The following is a 13,592-nucleotide window of genomic DNA, read 5'->3' on the forward strand; positions in this document are numbered from 1 at the left end:
CTCTAGTTTAAAAGACTTTCTTAAAATCGAGGGAGGGAGAATGCACGAACAGTTGCTGTCTTGTTTGCTTTTATTGAAGTGTGTGTGTGTGTCTTTTTATATTTGAAATAAACCTTTCGTGTATTGCATATCATGCTTGAGTATATATATTTAAATTTTAGAGAGCCAGAACATCCTGTACGCTATTTAAATATTGGTGTTTAGGTATCTTTTGGTGGTAAACTTGTCCATGAGGATGGTTTGCCAGAGATAAGATGTACAATTTCTAGCTGTATATCTCTTACATTTACTTCTATCAGGCAGCCGAATCCTGGATAATGGCCTTCTGTTTAAAGAACTCCTGCAGACTCCAAATTTCCGTATAACTGTGGTGGATGACGCCGATACTGTGGAACTCTGTGGGGCTTTGAAGGTAAAGACTGATACTTCTTGTAACGCAATTGGTGAATCAGCGCTTCATGTGCACACAACGTATCATAGATGGCTGTTGAAGATCCAGTTGTTGAACAACTTCCAGGGATGTAGAGTTTGGCCTGCATGTTTGACACAAAATATTATTCCAGAGTATAAATCATGGGCTTGTCTAAGATTCACTGGAATTGAGGTGTCAAAAAAACATAGAGCTGCATGTTGGTTATAACTGAGACTAGAGGTGCAAGTTTCATATTCCTAGTAGCTTTCTAATAACCCTTGACGTGCTTAGTGACATGTAGGTTACTACTACTTATATGCTAGAATAAAACAAGTTACTATGGTAGGTACAATTTTAAAAAAATTCCAGTAAGTGAATATGTCCTTCATATACACGGCCGGCATCAGGGGGAAGTGCTATATTCCACGTTCCATGTTTTATTCAGTGGTGTCATTTTCAAGGACATGACCGTTTTACCTTCACTATTGAGAAAGTTGTTATAAAACAAAAATATTTACACAATAAAGTGCAAATCACACAAGGTGTCAGAGTGGTATCAGAGGTACAAGTGCAACTCCCCAGTGTTTTAAAACCACTTAAAAAAACACTAATATAAATACAAATTAAAACCGAGATAGAGGAGTGCAGAAAAAAAGGAATAATATACTTATTCACATTCGGTCATCTTATGGGTTTCACCTACATAAGAGAGTGAAAACATAGCATAATACTGTTTGACCAAACTATATACAATGGAGAGGTATAATTTACACTCACACTTTGCAGAGCCACGTACAGGTAGTTCCCGACTTTACGAACTAATTGGTTCCGAAGCCTAGTTCATAAAGTGAGAGTTCATAAAGTGAGAACTAATTTCCCATAGACCGCAATGCAATAAACATGGGTTTCGTTCCTGACGAAGAAGTTTTACCATTGAAAACCTATATAATTAAGTACAAATACAAAATGAAAGCAGAGCAAATATATGTTGGCTTTCATTTCTAGATTTCTGTTTCCAACTCTGTCTGTATATCTGCACTAGTAGAGTTTCAGGTGTACCTTGAGATGGCTGTTACACTTCACAGCACCTTCAGGTGAGTACACCATAATACAAAGCAGCCCTAGCTACACAAACTGTTCCTAAAACTGCATCACAAGGTACACTTGTGTAGCCTGGGTCATTATTGCACCAGGTACAGCAATAATGAAGTACAAAATAAAAAAAAAAACTAATATCCTATTCCCTTTACTGCCTGTCATGAATACAAACCCCAGGTCTTCTGAAATGCAGAGGACAGCACAGTCTCATCATCCTTACTGCCTATCTATTTAATCATGAAGAGCCCATAATGCTCTGCATTATAATAAATAATGACACCCCCTGCACAGTCTGAGATCAATATTCAACAGTTCAAACAATCATGTCACTGAAGGCATGTAAATAATAACTTGCTCTGAGTCACAATTGTTTGCATTTATAGCCATGGTGTTTTTTTTGATGATAGAAAAAATTTAAGTTCTTTAAATTACTGTATAATTCCAGACCCGTTTTCGGAGGCCTCTCTGCCATCCCACACACACAGACAGACATCAATCTCAGCCATACATACACAAACCCGTTTTTACACTATGCTTTCTCTCTTCTTGTCTTCTCCTGGCTACATATTCATATTTTCTATGCTCCCAAGCATGCTCCTTGGTCAGCATCCACGGAGCGCTGAAACAAAATATCGGCAAAACAAAATGGCGGCATGTCCGGAAAGCGTTCGTAAAGGCGGGAAAACGTAAAGCGGGAGTTCGTAAACCGGGAAATACCTGTATAGTAGGCTCTGACTAGTCAGGTTCTTTAGAGAAAACCCCTTTCTTATTGTCTTTGCTCCTCCAGATCACTCCACTGGTACCAGGAACAACAGCAGATACAAATAACTCCAGAAGAGTGGGGATATTTAGAAAATTTCATGATATACAAATCAAACAGGGATTTAAAAAAAGGATAGCAGCACTGACGCGTTTCGACTCTTTGAAGTCTTTTTCAAAGTGCATGTTACATGAGTCCCACTTCTTTGTATATATACCAGTCCGATCTTCAAATTTGGCGCTCAATTCTTCTCTTTCCGGTCTTTCCGGTCTTTCATTTCCTGTTTCCGCTTCACGGCACTTTTCTTTTCTCCGCCCATTTTTGCGTCCATTTGCGTCTGACGTCAGACGTACTTTTCCGATACCGGAAGTAGTATGTATACCATTCCCGAAGCAGAACCCGCCATATTAGAAAATCTTTGTTTACATATAACATATGGGACTATCCTGGCAAATTTCAATACATAATTAAAAGTAATAAACATTTGTTTGTATTATTCAACTACATATTTTATACACATAACTTATATAAAATTAACTTTGCAAATTTCTAAAACATAAACATATACTTATATCTCAGAGCTACATATTAACATTTTGTATATTTGTGTATGTCCTATAAAAAAACTATAGTTAAAATAGGAGAAGGGTCTGAAAAAACGGTGGAAGAGACCATTAATACAATCATCCTTATAAAAAACTTTATATATGCTTTGATAAAACCAATTTTATAAAAGTTTTTTAGAACCAAATAAATAAAAACAATCAATCAATCCTTAAATTAGCACATTCATCTCAAACTCCATATTGAGAACCTTGGGGGATAGTGTGTCCAAGTTGAAAATCCACCCCATTTCACATCTACTTAAAGTTGAATTCAAATCGCCTTCTCTCCAATGTTTGGTTACATTTTGGATCCCATAAAACTTGATCCCACTTGGATCTTGATTATGGTATTCCAAAAAATGTAGAGACACTATGGGTTTTAAACCTTCTTTTTATGTTATATATGTGTTCTCGTGGCCACACATCTAGATGTTTTACCCACATATTGTAGGCCACAGGGGCACTCCAGCACATATACAACATTCTTAGTTTTGCATGTGATAAATTTTTCTATTTTATATTCTTTAAAATTGGCATTAGAATGAAAAGACACAATCTTTTTCTCTCTTGTTTTTGATGTTCGGCACCCCATGCAGTTCCCACAATAATTAAAACCTTTAAATATACTTTTTTGACTATTTAAAAAATTCTTATCTGTTTTTTTCAATAAAACTAGATGTTAAAATTTGTTTGAGGTTTTGAGCTCCTCTATATATAATTTTGGGTTTCTCCCCTACATAGGGTGCAATATCTTCGTCTTGTTTCAATAAATGCCAGTTATTGTTGAGAATACGTCTTAACTGGGAGTGATTCCTATTAAAATTAAATATTAACGGGATAACATCCTTGTTATCCTCTTCTTTCTTTTGTTTATATTTCAATAAGTCTTCTCTATTTAATTCACCAATTTCCTGAATTGTATTGTTAAGGGCTCCTTCTTCATAGCCCTTTTCTACAAATTGTTTTTTAAGCGAGGTAGCTTGAAGGTTATATTTATCTATTTCTGAGCAGTTCCTCCTAAGTCTTAAAAACTGGCCCCATGGTATATTATCCAACCAGGGACGGAAATGGCATTGAGAAAGTTGTGCTCCACAGATTTTAACCCCTTAAGGGCCAAACTTCTGGAATAAAAGGGAATCATGACATGTCACACATGTCATGTGTCCTTAAGGGGTTAAAGCAACACTATAGTGTTGTGAATACAAAGCAGTGTTACTAACACTATGGGAACCCTCTGCACCCTCCTCATCCCTGTCTGGCAGCAAAGAACGGGTTAAAAGCCCTGTTTTCACTTACCTGATTCCAGCGCTAATGTCCCTTGGCACTGGGTTGGGCTCAGTCTCCGCCAACATCAAAGTGATTCGGGAACCTAATGCACATGCATGCGAGCATCAAACTCCTTGAAACTGCAAGAGGCCCCTCCAGTGGCTGTCTGATAGAGGCAGTCTTAACCAGGCCTGTATTTACCAGAAGGCAAACAAGGCATTTGCCTGGGGCGGCAAAAAACGCCGCCCCAAGCGCCCAGGCAAATGCCGAAATTCCTTGTTTGCCTCGTGTCCTGGGCGGCCCAAGAGCTGGCCACGTAAGGTCCCCCCAATGTATAAAACTTCTGATAATTTAACCGGGCGACAAGGGAGCGCTATCATCTGCTCTTCTTGCTCAGCTCTCTCGAGTGTCCTTCTGTGATGATGGGAGCGGGAATATGATGTCACTCTGGCACCAGCATCACTAAGCGGTGCATGAAGGAGCTGAGCAAGAAGAGCTCAGTTTCTTCAACGCCTCTATTGAGCGCCTGCAGCCCCAGCCCAGCCAGCAGTCCCATCATAGCCTGCAGAGCCAGCCCACCCAGCCAGCCCATCAGCGGTCAGGGACAGCATCCACCCCAGCTCTCCCAAATGTAGGGAGGCTACGTGGATTTGAATGGAAAAAAATATTAATAATTGGTGAGTGTATGGGAAAGTGTGTGTGTCCGTGAATGTTTGTGTTTGTGTCTGTCACTGGGAGTGTCATCGTGAGTAAGTTTGTGTGTATATGTCTGTGAGTGCATGTAGCTGTCAGTGTCTGTCTGTCAGTGTGTCAAATCAATGAGGGTGTGCGTCTGTCAGTGTATGTGTATCTGAGAGTTTGCGTCTTTCACTGAGTGGGTGTATCAGTGTGTCTGTCAGTTAAAGTGAGTGTGCCAATGACTGTTCATCTGTGAGTGAGTGTATGTCCGTGCATGTATCAAGCGGGGCATGTGTCTCTCAGTCAAAAAAGTGTCCCTGACACAAATTGCTGGGGCCCAAATTTAGTCGTGCCAAAATACACCACTGGCCTTAACTCTGCAATGTATAGGTGCCTATAGTGTCTATTTAAAGATGCATTCCAGGCATGTATTATCTGATAGTATGATACAAAAGCCCAACTCATCAACTCGTCATGAAAAATACACACAATCTAATGGAAACTGTCCGTTCACTTGCATAAGTGGTTTGTGTAGTGTGTTTTTTGTTTTTTACGTTTTTGTTTGTTTTGTTGGGGTGGGGAGGTTGAGAGGGGTTACACAAATAACACCACTTACTGTTATTATTATGAACTCTCTGGTTTTTAGGTCACTTTAAAAGAAGGGATAGTCATAATGGAATATCTCTCAAAAATACATAAACCTTAAACTTGCATATGCATATCACAGAAACACCCTTTTAAAGTATTATTTCTCTCTTTTAAAATGTTTCTTTTGGCACGTGCTGGAGATCTTCTGTGTTCTACATTGCTCACACTTCTTAATGCTGTATGCTGTATAATTTCATATCCATTTGTATGGTGCACATATGGATAAGAAAAATCCATGTGCTTGTTATTGGCACTTGATAACTGGCACTGTGTATTCAGGCTTAGTATAGTGATCTGATGTTCCCTGTATAAATAAATATGAAGCACTCTTTTTAAGAGACAGGCAATCTGGTTTGTTTTTAGCAGAATATTTTGCATTGATTTATTGTTACAGTTTTCAGATGTTTGCTACGTGCACAGACTGTTAATGCAATCAGTGTTTACACTGCTGAGCAGTCGATGAGTCTTGTTTACTGAATAAGCAACTGCAGAATATTTGCCTTGGTCAGATGTAGCCTTCATTAATAAAAGAGAGGCTAGATACACTGCGGCAGACATGCAACCCTGTCATTTCTACACTTTGCTGTGATAATAGAATAATCACAAAGCTCCATCTGCTCTGATTGGGGAAAAAAAATATTTGTTTTTGTATTCTGCAAAAGATTACTGACCATTACATTTTCAGATGTGTAAATGTTTTAAACCCTCCCTCCCCCCCCCCCCCCCCTAACAAGCTTACTTTTACCCAGTAACTAAAATAGCCTTTCTCTATAAAAAATAAACTGTGAGATTTTGTTGTGAGGAGATCCCATCACACACAGTGATATGTCTGCTCTATGTCTCACTGATTCAGAGCAGTTGTCCCTACCCTCCTTTTATGGTTAAGTGACATTTACAAAGTCTGAATTTGACAAGATCATAGGGCTGACTAATAATGGTCCAGGGATACGAAAACACACGCTTTTGATACAAACTCTTGAGCCACTGGAACTACATTACAGATGTAATAGAGATGGTTCCCGATACAACCAGACACCTGTTGGCGCTGTGGGGGAGGAGGGGACAATCTGCTTCATATTTGGAGATCCTTGATTTCTGGCTTAAAACCTATTAAGTAGTGAAAAGAGTAACTGATGAGCCAAAGTCTCAGCAGACGTATAAAAGATTATTATTTATTATTATTTATAAAATATTTTACCAGGAAAGATACATTGAGATTTCTCTCGTTTTCAAGTATGTCCTGGGTAAAAGATCTTTTGTGCCTTATCTTATGAACCCCCTCAAAGGAACTGATGCCAATGTTTTGGAAGCAATCAATACCACAACCACAATCTTTGTGGGTGGCCCGGGTCGAGCAAGCTAGGCATATGGATACAGAAGGCCTGCGGGAGATGGAGTTTTTGTCCTCGGCAGACACAGGCATATTCACAACTGGCAGAAAAATGTTGATGGTGGGCACAATAGCATATCTAGCAAGAGACCATGTACTAGAGGCCAGTGTGGCCACACTCCTTCGGGATAGGGGTTGCCACCCTTCCCAATGTCCACTCTATTTCTTCCTTTTCTTTCCTATTGCTAATTTTCTTCTCAAGTACCGATACCTGACCTTTGGCTTGTCTCCCATTTATGAATCTGTGCTGCCTGACCCGATCTAGTGCCTGGCTCACCTCGCTTTTGCCTCCTCATTACCTGTACTTTGCTTCGTACATTCTAAGTTGGTTACTGCAATCTGTGCTGCGCTATCTACTAAACCTGTGACAACTGTTTAGCCTGCAGGCACAAGCTGTACACACCAGAACCACTACATTAAGCTGTAAAGTGACTTTTTGAGAGGAATATAAAAAATGGAGCTATCATTTGTTCCTTGCCAATTACACAAAATGTACCACAGCAAAACCTGCTGCAGCTATTCTGCTGACTGAAATGGACCAAATCGCCCACTTCGTCTAATACCATGAAAAAGATATGAGATAGGGTGGCTTAAGTACCTTTTTTATGTACAATATATAGGCTTTGGGCCAACAGGAACTAAAGAGGGGGCCTAATCCAGTTCCCAGAATGTCTGTCCAGACGTACTGCAGGTAGCAGTAAGTAGCAACGACAGTCCCAATCCCTTCAGGAAAGCAAGAGCTTTCACTGCGTGATCCATGTTCAGTACCACACTTTTACATTCCTCCATTAGTAACTGAGGATTTCCCCATCGATAAGCAATATTGTTGTCATAAAGAAGCTTGATGACATGACTTAAAGAGCTCCTCCATTACAAGGTAGCCCATGAGACGTCACAGTAAAAGGTTAATTTCCTACCTTCCAAAGTACAAGAGGGTGAACTTCTAGCTATCTTCAAATGGCAGACTTATCTCTCATTTGGGATAACTGGGCAATTCCATCACAGGGGCCTTTTGACATCCCAAGAGGGTTCGATATTTGGAAGAGCCCTTCCACTGGGACATTAGCAGTAGCATAGTGATAAATAGGTGATTAATGTAAGATAGAAGGTTTGCCAGTATCATAGATGCCTCTAATTGTAATACGTTTGCCATGCCTGCCATCCTCCTGGGCTGCTATTCTAGATGAAACAGGGCAGTATTTGTTCTCGTGTCTATTTGATAAAGTGTGGTAACACAGCTTACTTTCCTCTCAACAATTTAGAGATAGTGATGCACTCCGATTTCCTGGCAAATGTATTTATTTATTTACTGGGTCTATGGCTGTAGCATATTTCTCCATGTAGAATATTGGCCTTCCTTTTGTTTTGCTAAATACTGTATCAGTGATTAGCTTCCCTTCCCCTGAGACAGATGTGTCATTGTATTTCCTTTTTACTTGTATGTTCTCTTTTATCATCATGTTATCCTACTTGGATATGTTCTTATATTCATGCATAAAAATCACAGTGAATATATCACTAACACTTATTATATGCCCTTAAATTGTGCTGGTTCCTGGAGCATTCATTTTAATCTATTAGTTTTTTTTAGTTATATTTTTTTAGCAGTCTGTTTATCACGCTGCTTCCTGTGCTATAACTTGTTATAACATTGCCTTTTGTTAATGTTAAAATGCATTAGATTGTAATGCATCACATATCGCATGTATGTCTGATTTTAGTAATCAAAGCCAATTATCCCTCCATTACTGTGCCTGTCTTACGCAACGTGCGAAGTTTAGCCTTTTTAATGTATAAAGTGCACACTAAGTGTATGTTGTTTTATGAACATACATTACTTAAGTGAAATGTCTGCCACTCTTACCTTTTAAAAAGCTTATTGGGTAACATGCATTCTGATATGCTATTTTTTTTGCACTTACTTTGTTCTATAGACCCACATTATTTAAAGGGCATTTTTGTGACTTGTAACTATGCTCTGAACACTCAAATTATGTTTGCTTCGTTTAAATGCAGCTTATGTCTGTCTTTGCTTACCTCCTGTTTTTGATGCACTCAAAGATTGCATGTTTTTCTTCCTCCTCTATTTGCATTGAACAACTTAACCTTATGCGAGAATACTATTTCCTGATCAAACATGGCAGCATTTACTTATGGGTTAGCTCCTCCTCTTCAGAGTATAAAGGGCAGGAAATAGAACCCTGAAATTGGTATAAATAGATCCCCTCCCCATCAGGCAGTCCTTTTTTATTATTATTATTATTTTTATTTTTTTTTATGTCTTTCACAGCACTTATATGAGGTGACCACCGTGCCCAAGGTCTGTTTTTAAACCTTCCCCCGACTGGTGATGATTAATTGCATATGGAAGCCTATAGTTTAGGCTAAGCATGTCAAACTCAAAGGCGAACACAGGCCAAATAAACAAGGTTTAAGTTTATGTGGGTCGCAAAACAACCCCAAAATTTAAGTTTTCATAATAACGTTGGTTTATTTAGAAAAGTACAGTATAAAAAAAGCTACCTAACTGACACTGGATGTCCTCACACTCGTAGGGCTTCAAAGTAAATAAAAGAGCAAATTTATTTTAAGGAGGTGTGCATTTGCATTTAACCAATGTTTCAGTCCAACTACCTTGACATATTAAGAAATGTTTGGAATGCTGAATGTATGTTGTTGCACAGCTGTAAAAACACAAATTATGGTATCTTGTTTTTTTGTTTTTTTTGAAGTCCTGTGAGTGTGTTCTTCACTTTGGCTGAGATCATCAAACTTGATCAGCTCAGCCAATCCAATGCTTTGGGAGGCTATTGTGCATGTGTGGCAAAAAGCTGCACGGAATATAAGCATCTCCATGAGGAGCATTCAGCCATTCCATGCAGCCCCAATCTGATACACTGCCCCCTCACTCCATTCTAATACACTGCACACAAATGTAATATGGGGTCCCCCTCCCTCCACTCTAATACACTGCCCACTCCACCCAATCTAATACACTGCCCCTCCTCCCTCTGCTCTAATGGAATACACTGCCACTCCTCTCCCCAATTAATACACTGCCCAACTCCCTCAATTTAATATACTGCTCTCCCCCCAATTTAACACAGTGTCCCTCTCACCACTCTAATACACTGCACGCTTTCCTTCCTCAAATTAATACACTGCCCTCCTCTCAATCTAATACACCACTCTAATACACTACACGCTTTCCTTCCTCAAATTAATACACTGCCCCCCTCCCACCACTCCAATACACTGCCCCACTCCCTCCCCCAATTTAATATACTGGGGCCTCGTGCCACCTCCCTCCCGTAATTTAGTACACTGGCTTCCTCTCTCCCCCAAATGAATACAGTGCCCTCTGCATTTCTCAAATTAATACACTGCCCCGCCCTCCCCATTAAAACGCTACACAGGAAGGTCCCCCAAGTCCGTCTTCTCCTACCTTAAGATGAGCTGGCCGTCCCCTAGTTCCAGCCCTGCTCTTCTCTGCTCAAGCAGGCCAGACACTCCTCTGGCACTGCAATCGGGAGGGATGGGGAAGTGGCTGGCTTGTGGGAGGTAAGACAATTAGACCGGAAATATCTTTCATGTCTTGCTGCTGGTCGCAGCCACAGTACAAAGCTGCCCCAGGGCAGGTGGGCCGCAAATATATTTGTTGTGGGCCGCAAGTTTGACATGCTTGGTTAGGCTGTCAGTTGCTCAAATCCCCATTTGCTGCTGAAACATGTGCCTGCAGCTGTTCATCTGTCTCCATGGATTAGTAGAAGTACCTGGGTTTCATCTTAGTTGCTTATGTTGGGCTTCCTTATAACAAACTGGTCACATTTAGGAGGTTTTTGGTAAGGAGGAACTTTGTCTGTGTTTCTCCTCCACCTCACTTTCTTAAACTCAAGGCAAAGTCCAAGAGTCAATTCCAACAGCTGTCACAAGTGACGGTTGCAAGGAATTGGCTGTATCTATGGAGGATCCTGCAGTCTTGCTTTTTAACCCTTTAAAGTTAAAGGAACACTATAGCCACCTAAATTACTTTAGCTAAAAAAAGCAGTTTTTGTGTATAGATCATTCCCCTGCAATTTCACTGCTCAATTCACTGTCATTTAGGAGTTAAATCACTTTGTTTCTGTTTATGATTGACAGAGCCTGCATGAAAAAAAAAACTAGTTTCACTTTCAAACAGATGTAATTTACCTTAAATAATTGTATCTCAATCTCTAAATTGAACTTTAATCACATACAGGAGGCTCTTGCAGGGTCTAGCAAGCTATTAACATAGCAGGGGATAAGAAAATCTTAATTAAACGGAACTTGCAATAAAGGAAGCCTAAATAGGGCTCTCTTTACAGGAAGTGTTTATGGAAGGCTGTGCAAGTCACATGCAGGGAGGTGTGACTAGGGTTCATAAACAAAGGGATTTAACTCCTAAATGGCAGAGGATTGAGCAGTGAGGCTGCAGGGGCATGTTATATACACCAAAACTGCTTCATTAAGCCAAAGTTGTTCAGGTGACTATAGTATCCCTTTAAGCAGATTTGCTGCGTTAAAAAAAAAAAAAAAAAATCCAACATCTGTCCACATTTTTGCAGTTCTCTTTTTCAACTCCTGCTTAGAAAAAGCCTACCGGTACTTAAAAGAATCTACTTTTAAGCAACTCCAATATTCTGATTCGTCTTCCTTCTATAACAATTCTGCTTTTTAAACTTGGAACTGTAATGCGCTGCCTGGGAAAAGTAATCTACCCACCCGATGGCATAGTAAATATTAAAAACCAATTTGCTGCATCTTCTTTCATTGTGGATTTATTTAAGGTTGTATGTTCAAGCTTGTCCTCATTAACTGTTGAAGCTTGTTAATATATTTTTTTATGGTCCTTTTAAATGTACGCTGTCAATAAACATTCAAGCAGACACTCTATATAACATTAAAACTGAAAAGGTAATTATTCTCCAGACACTGAACACAACTTCTGTATTTTTGAACTATGGGAAGTACGTATGAACAGCTCAAGACTGTAATTTATATTATACATCAGAGATCTTTGTGATTTCTGATTAAATAAGTGGAAAGCACCCATTTTTTTCAACTGAATTTCATATTGATTTAGTAATGTCTCTGGTTAAAATTGATTTTGATATGCCCATATTGTCATTTTTAAAGTCTGGGTTTTTTGTGGGGTTTTTTTTATTCTATATTGATATGATCTTATCTGAGAGTTTATTTGCAAAAGTGTCCTTCACAAACCTGTGTATTTAAAGTGAACCTGCCATTGGATAAACCAAATTATCTTGTAATGAAAGGGCATTAGTCATTAGTCTATCTGAAGTTCTTCTTCAGATAGACCAGATTACGCTCATTGATTCATTTCCCCAGGCTTTGCATCCCTGTTTCTTATTTTCAACAGTTGCCCCAGATATTTTTTCCAAACGTTTCCCGATAGGGCTTCCTCAAATCCATGGTGTCATGCAATAGGTCAAATTCAGGTCACTAGGTGCAAAAACACACAATATTTAGACTTTGCCAAGTTGCTGAGTTATTGGCCACGAAAGCTTCATGTATCACTCCTTCATTTTAAACGTGTCTGAAAATGCACCAGTATGGGCAGTTTTGAGAAGTAAGGGGAGGATTCCTAGAGGCCACAGACCTCCTTACTAAACATGAAATCCAGGGTTCACCTAACCTAGGGAAACTAGGAAAGATAAATAACAAAAAGCACCACTAACACACCACAGTGCATCACACTACAAAGATGTACTTAAAATGACCTAATCGGCAAGATTCCTTATAGTACTGGTGAATAGCTAAGGAAAAGCATATAAAAAGTACATAGTATTGGGGGACATTTACTATAGACACTTTTTATTTTTTTTTTAAAGTAGGAGGGATAGTACACAACAAACTGGGGGCTGAATGTCCTTGTAATGGGATTAAAGTCGCAGTACTGTTATTATGTACAGTTTTTTTTTCACCTAAAAATAATCCAAATATATCCTTGAAGGCTAGATGGTGTTTACAGATGTGGAATAAATTGCTATATATTGGCTGTTACTTTGATGTCGTTTGTTCCTTCAGCAAAGTGTAGCAATTTGATTTATGCCTTTTGAGGAGGGGGAAAAAAGGTGTATATTTTATTTATTTGATCAAGAGAGCTATGTGGATGATAATTGACCTCTTTCTACTCGCCTTTATTTTACTTCTTTTGTAAATATATCTTCCTCTCCTCGAGCTAAACATCAATGGTGTGCTTTGGTTAAGGATAACATGCCATTCTTCCAGGGGGAACGGGGGCGTTATAGTAAATGCATACTGCTTATATATAGTGTTCGATTATTCACGTGTACAATGAGGTATACAATCTTTGTAGCCACGGTCAACCTTTGTGTGACATTTAATTGAATTTCCATCAATACTTGATCTTTTGCTCTTTCTATACAGAACATAGTGGCTGTCGGTGCTGGGTTCTGTGATGGTCTGAATTGTGGAGACAATACCAAGGCTGCAGTTATCCGTCTTGGTCTTATGGAGATGATCGCTTTTGCCAAAGTCTTCTGTAAGGGCCAAGTATCTACAACCACATTCTTGGAGAGTTGCGGCGTTGCCGATCTCATCACTACTTGCTACGGAGGGCGTAATCGAAAAGTGTCCGAGGCCTTTGTTAAAACCGGAAAGGTATGTTTTTATGATCTATACCACATTTATTAGAATTAATGCTACCAAAGAAATACAATATAGAGAAAA

General features: G+C 39.2%; 1 protein-coding gene across 1 annotated transcript in view; it reads left to right on the top strand.

The window, feature by feature from the left end:
* Window positions 1–13,592, top strand: part of GPD1L (glycerol-3-phosphate dehydrogenase 1 like) — a 62,455-nt gene that overhangs the window by 34,659 nt on the left and 14,204 nt on the right. Inside the window, exons 5-6 of the mRNA XM_063452228.1 lie at window positions 300–412; window positions 13,290–13,523. Of these exons, the coding sequence (XP_063308298.1) occupies window positions 300–412; window positions 13,290–13,523 (347 nt within the window). The remainder of the gene's footprint in view (window positions 1–299; window positions 413–13,289; window positions 13,524–13,592) is intronic.

The sequence above is a fragment of the Pelobates fuscus genome, chromosome 4 (genome assembly GCF_036172605.1).
Source record: "Pelobates fuscus isolate aPelFus1 chromosome 4, aPelFus1.pri, whole genome shotgun sequence".
Lineage (NCBI taxonomy): Eukaryota > Metazoa > Chordata > Amphibia > Anura > Pelobatidae > Pelobates > Pelobates fuscus.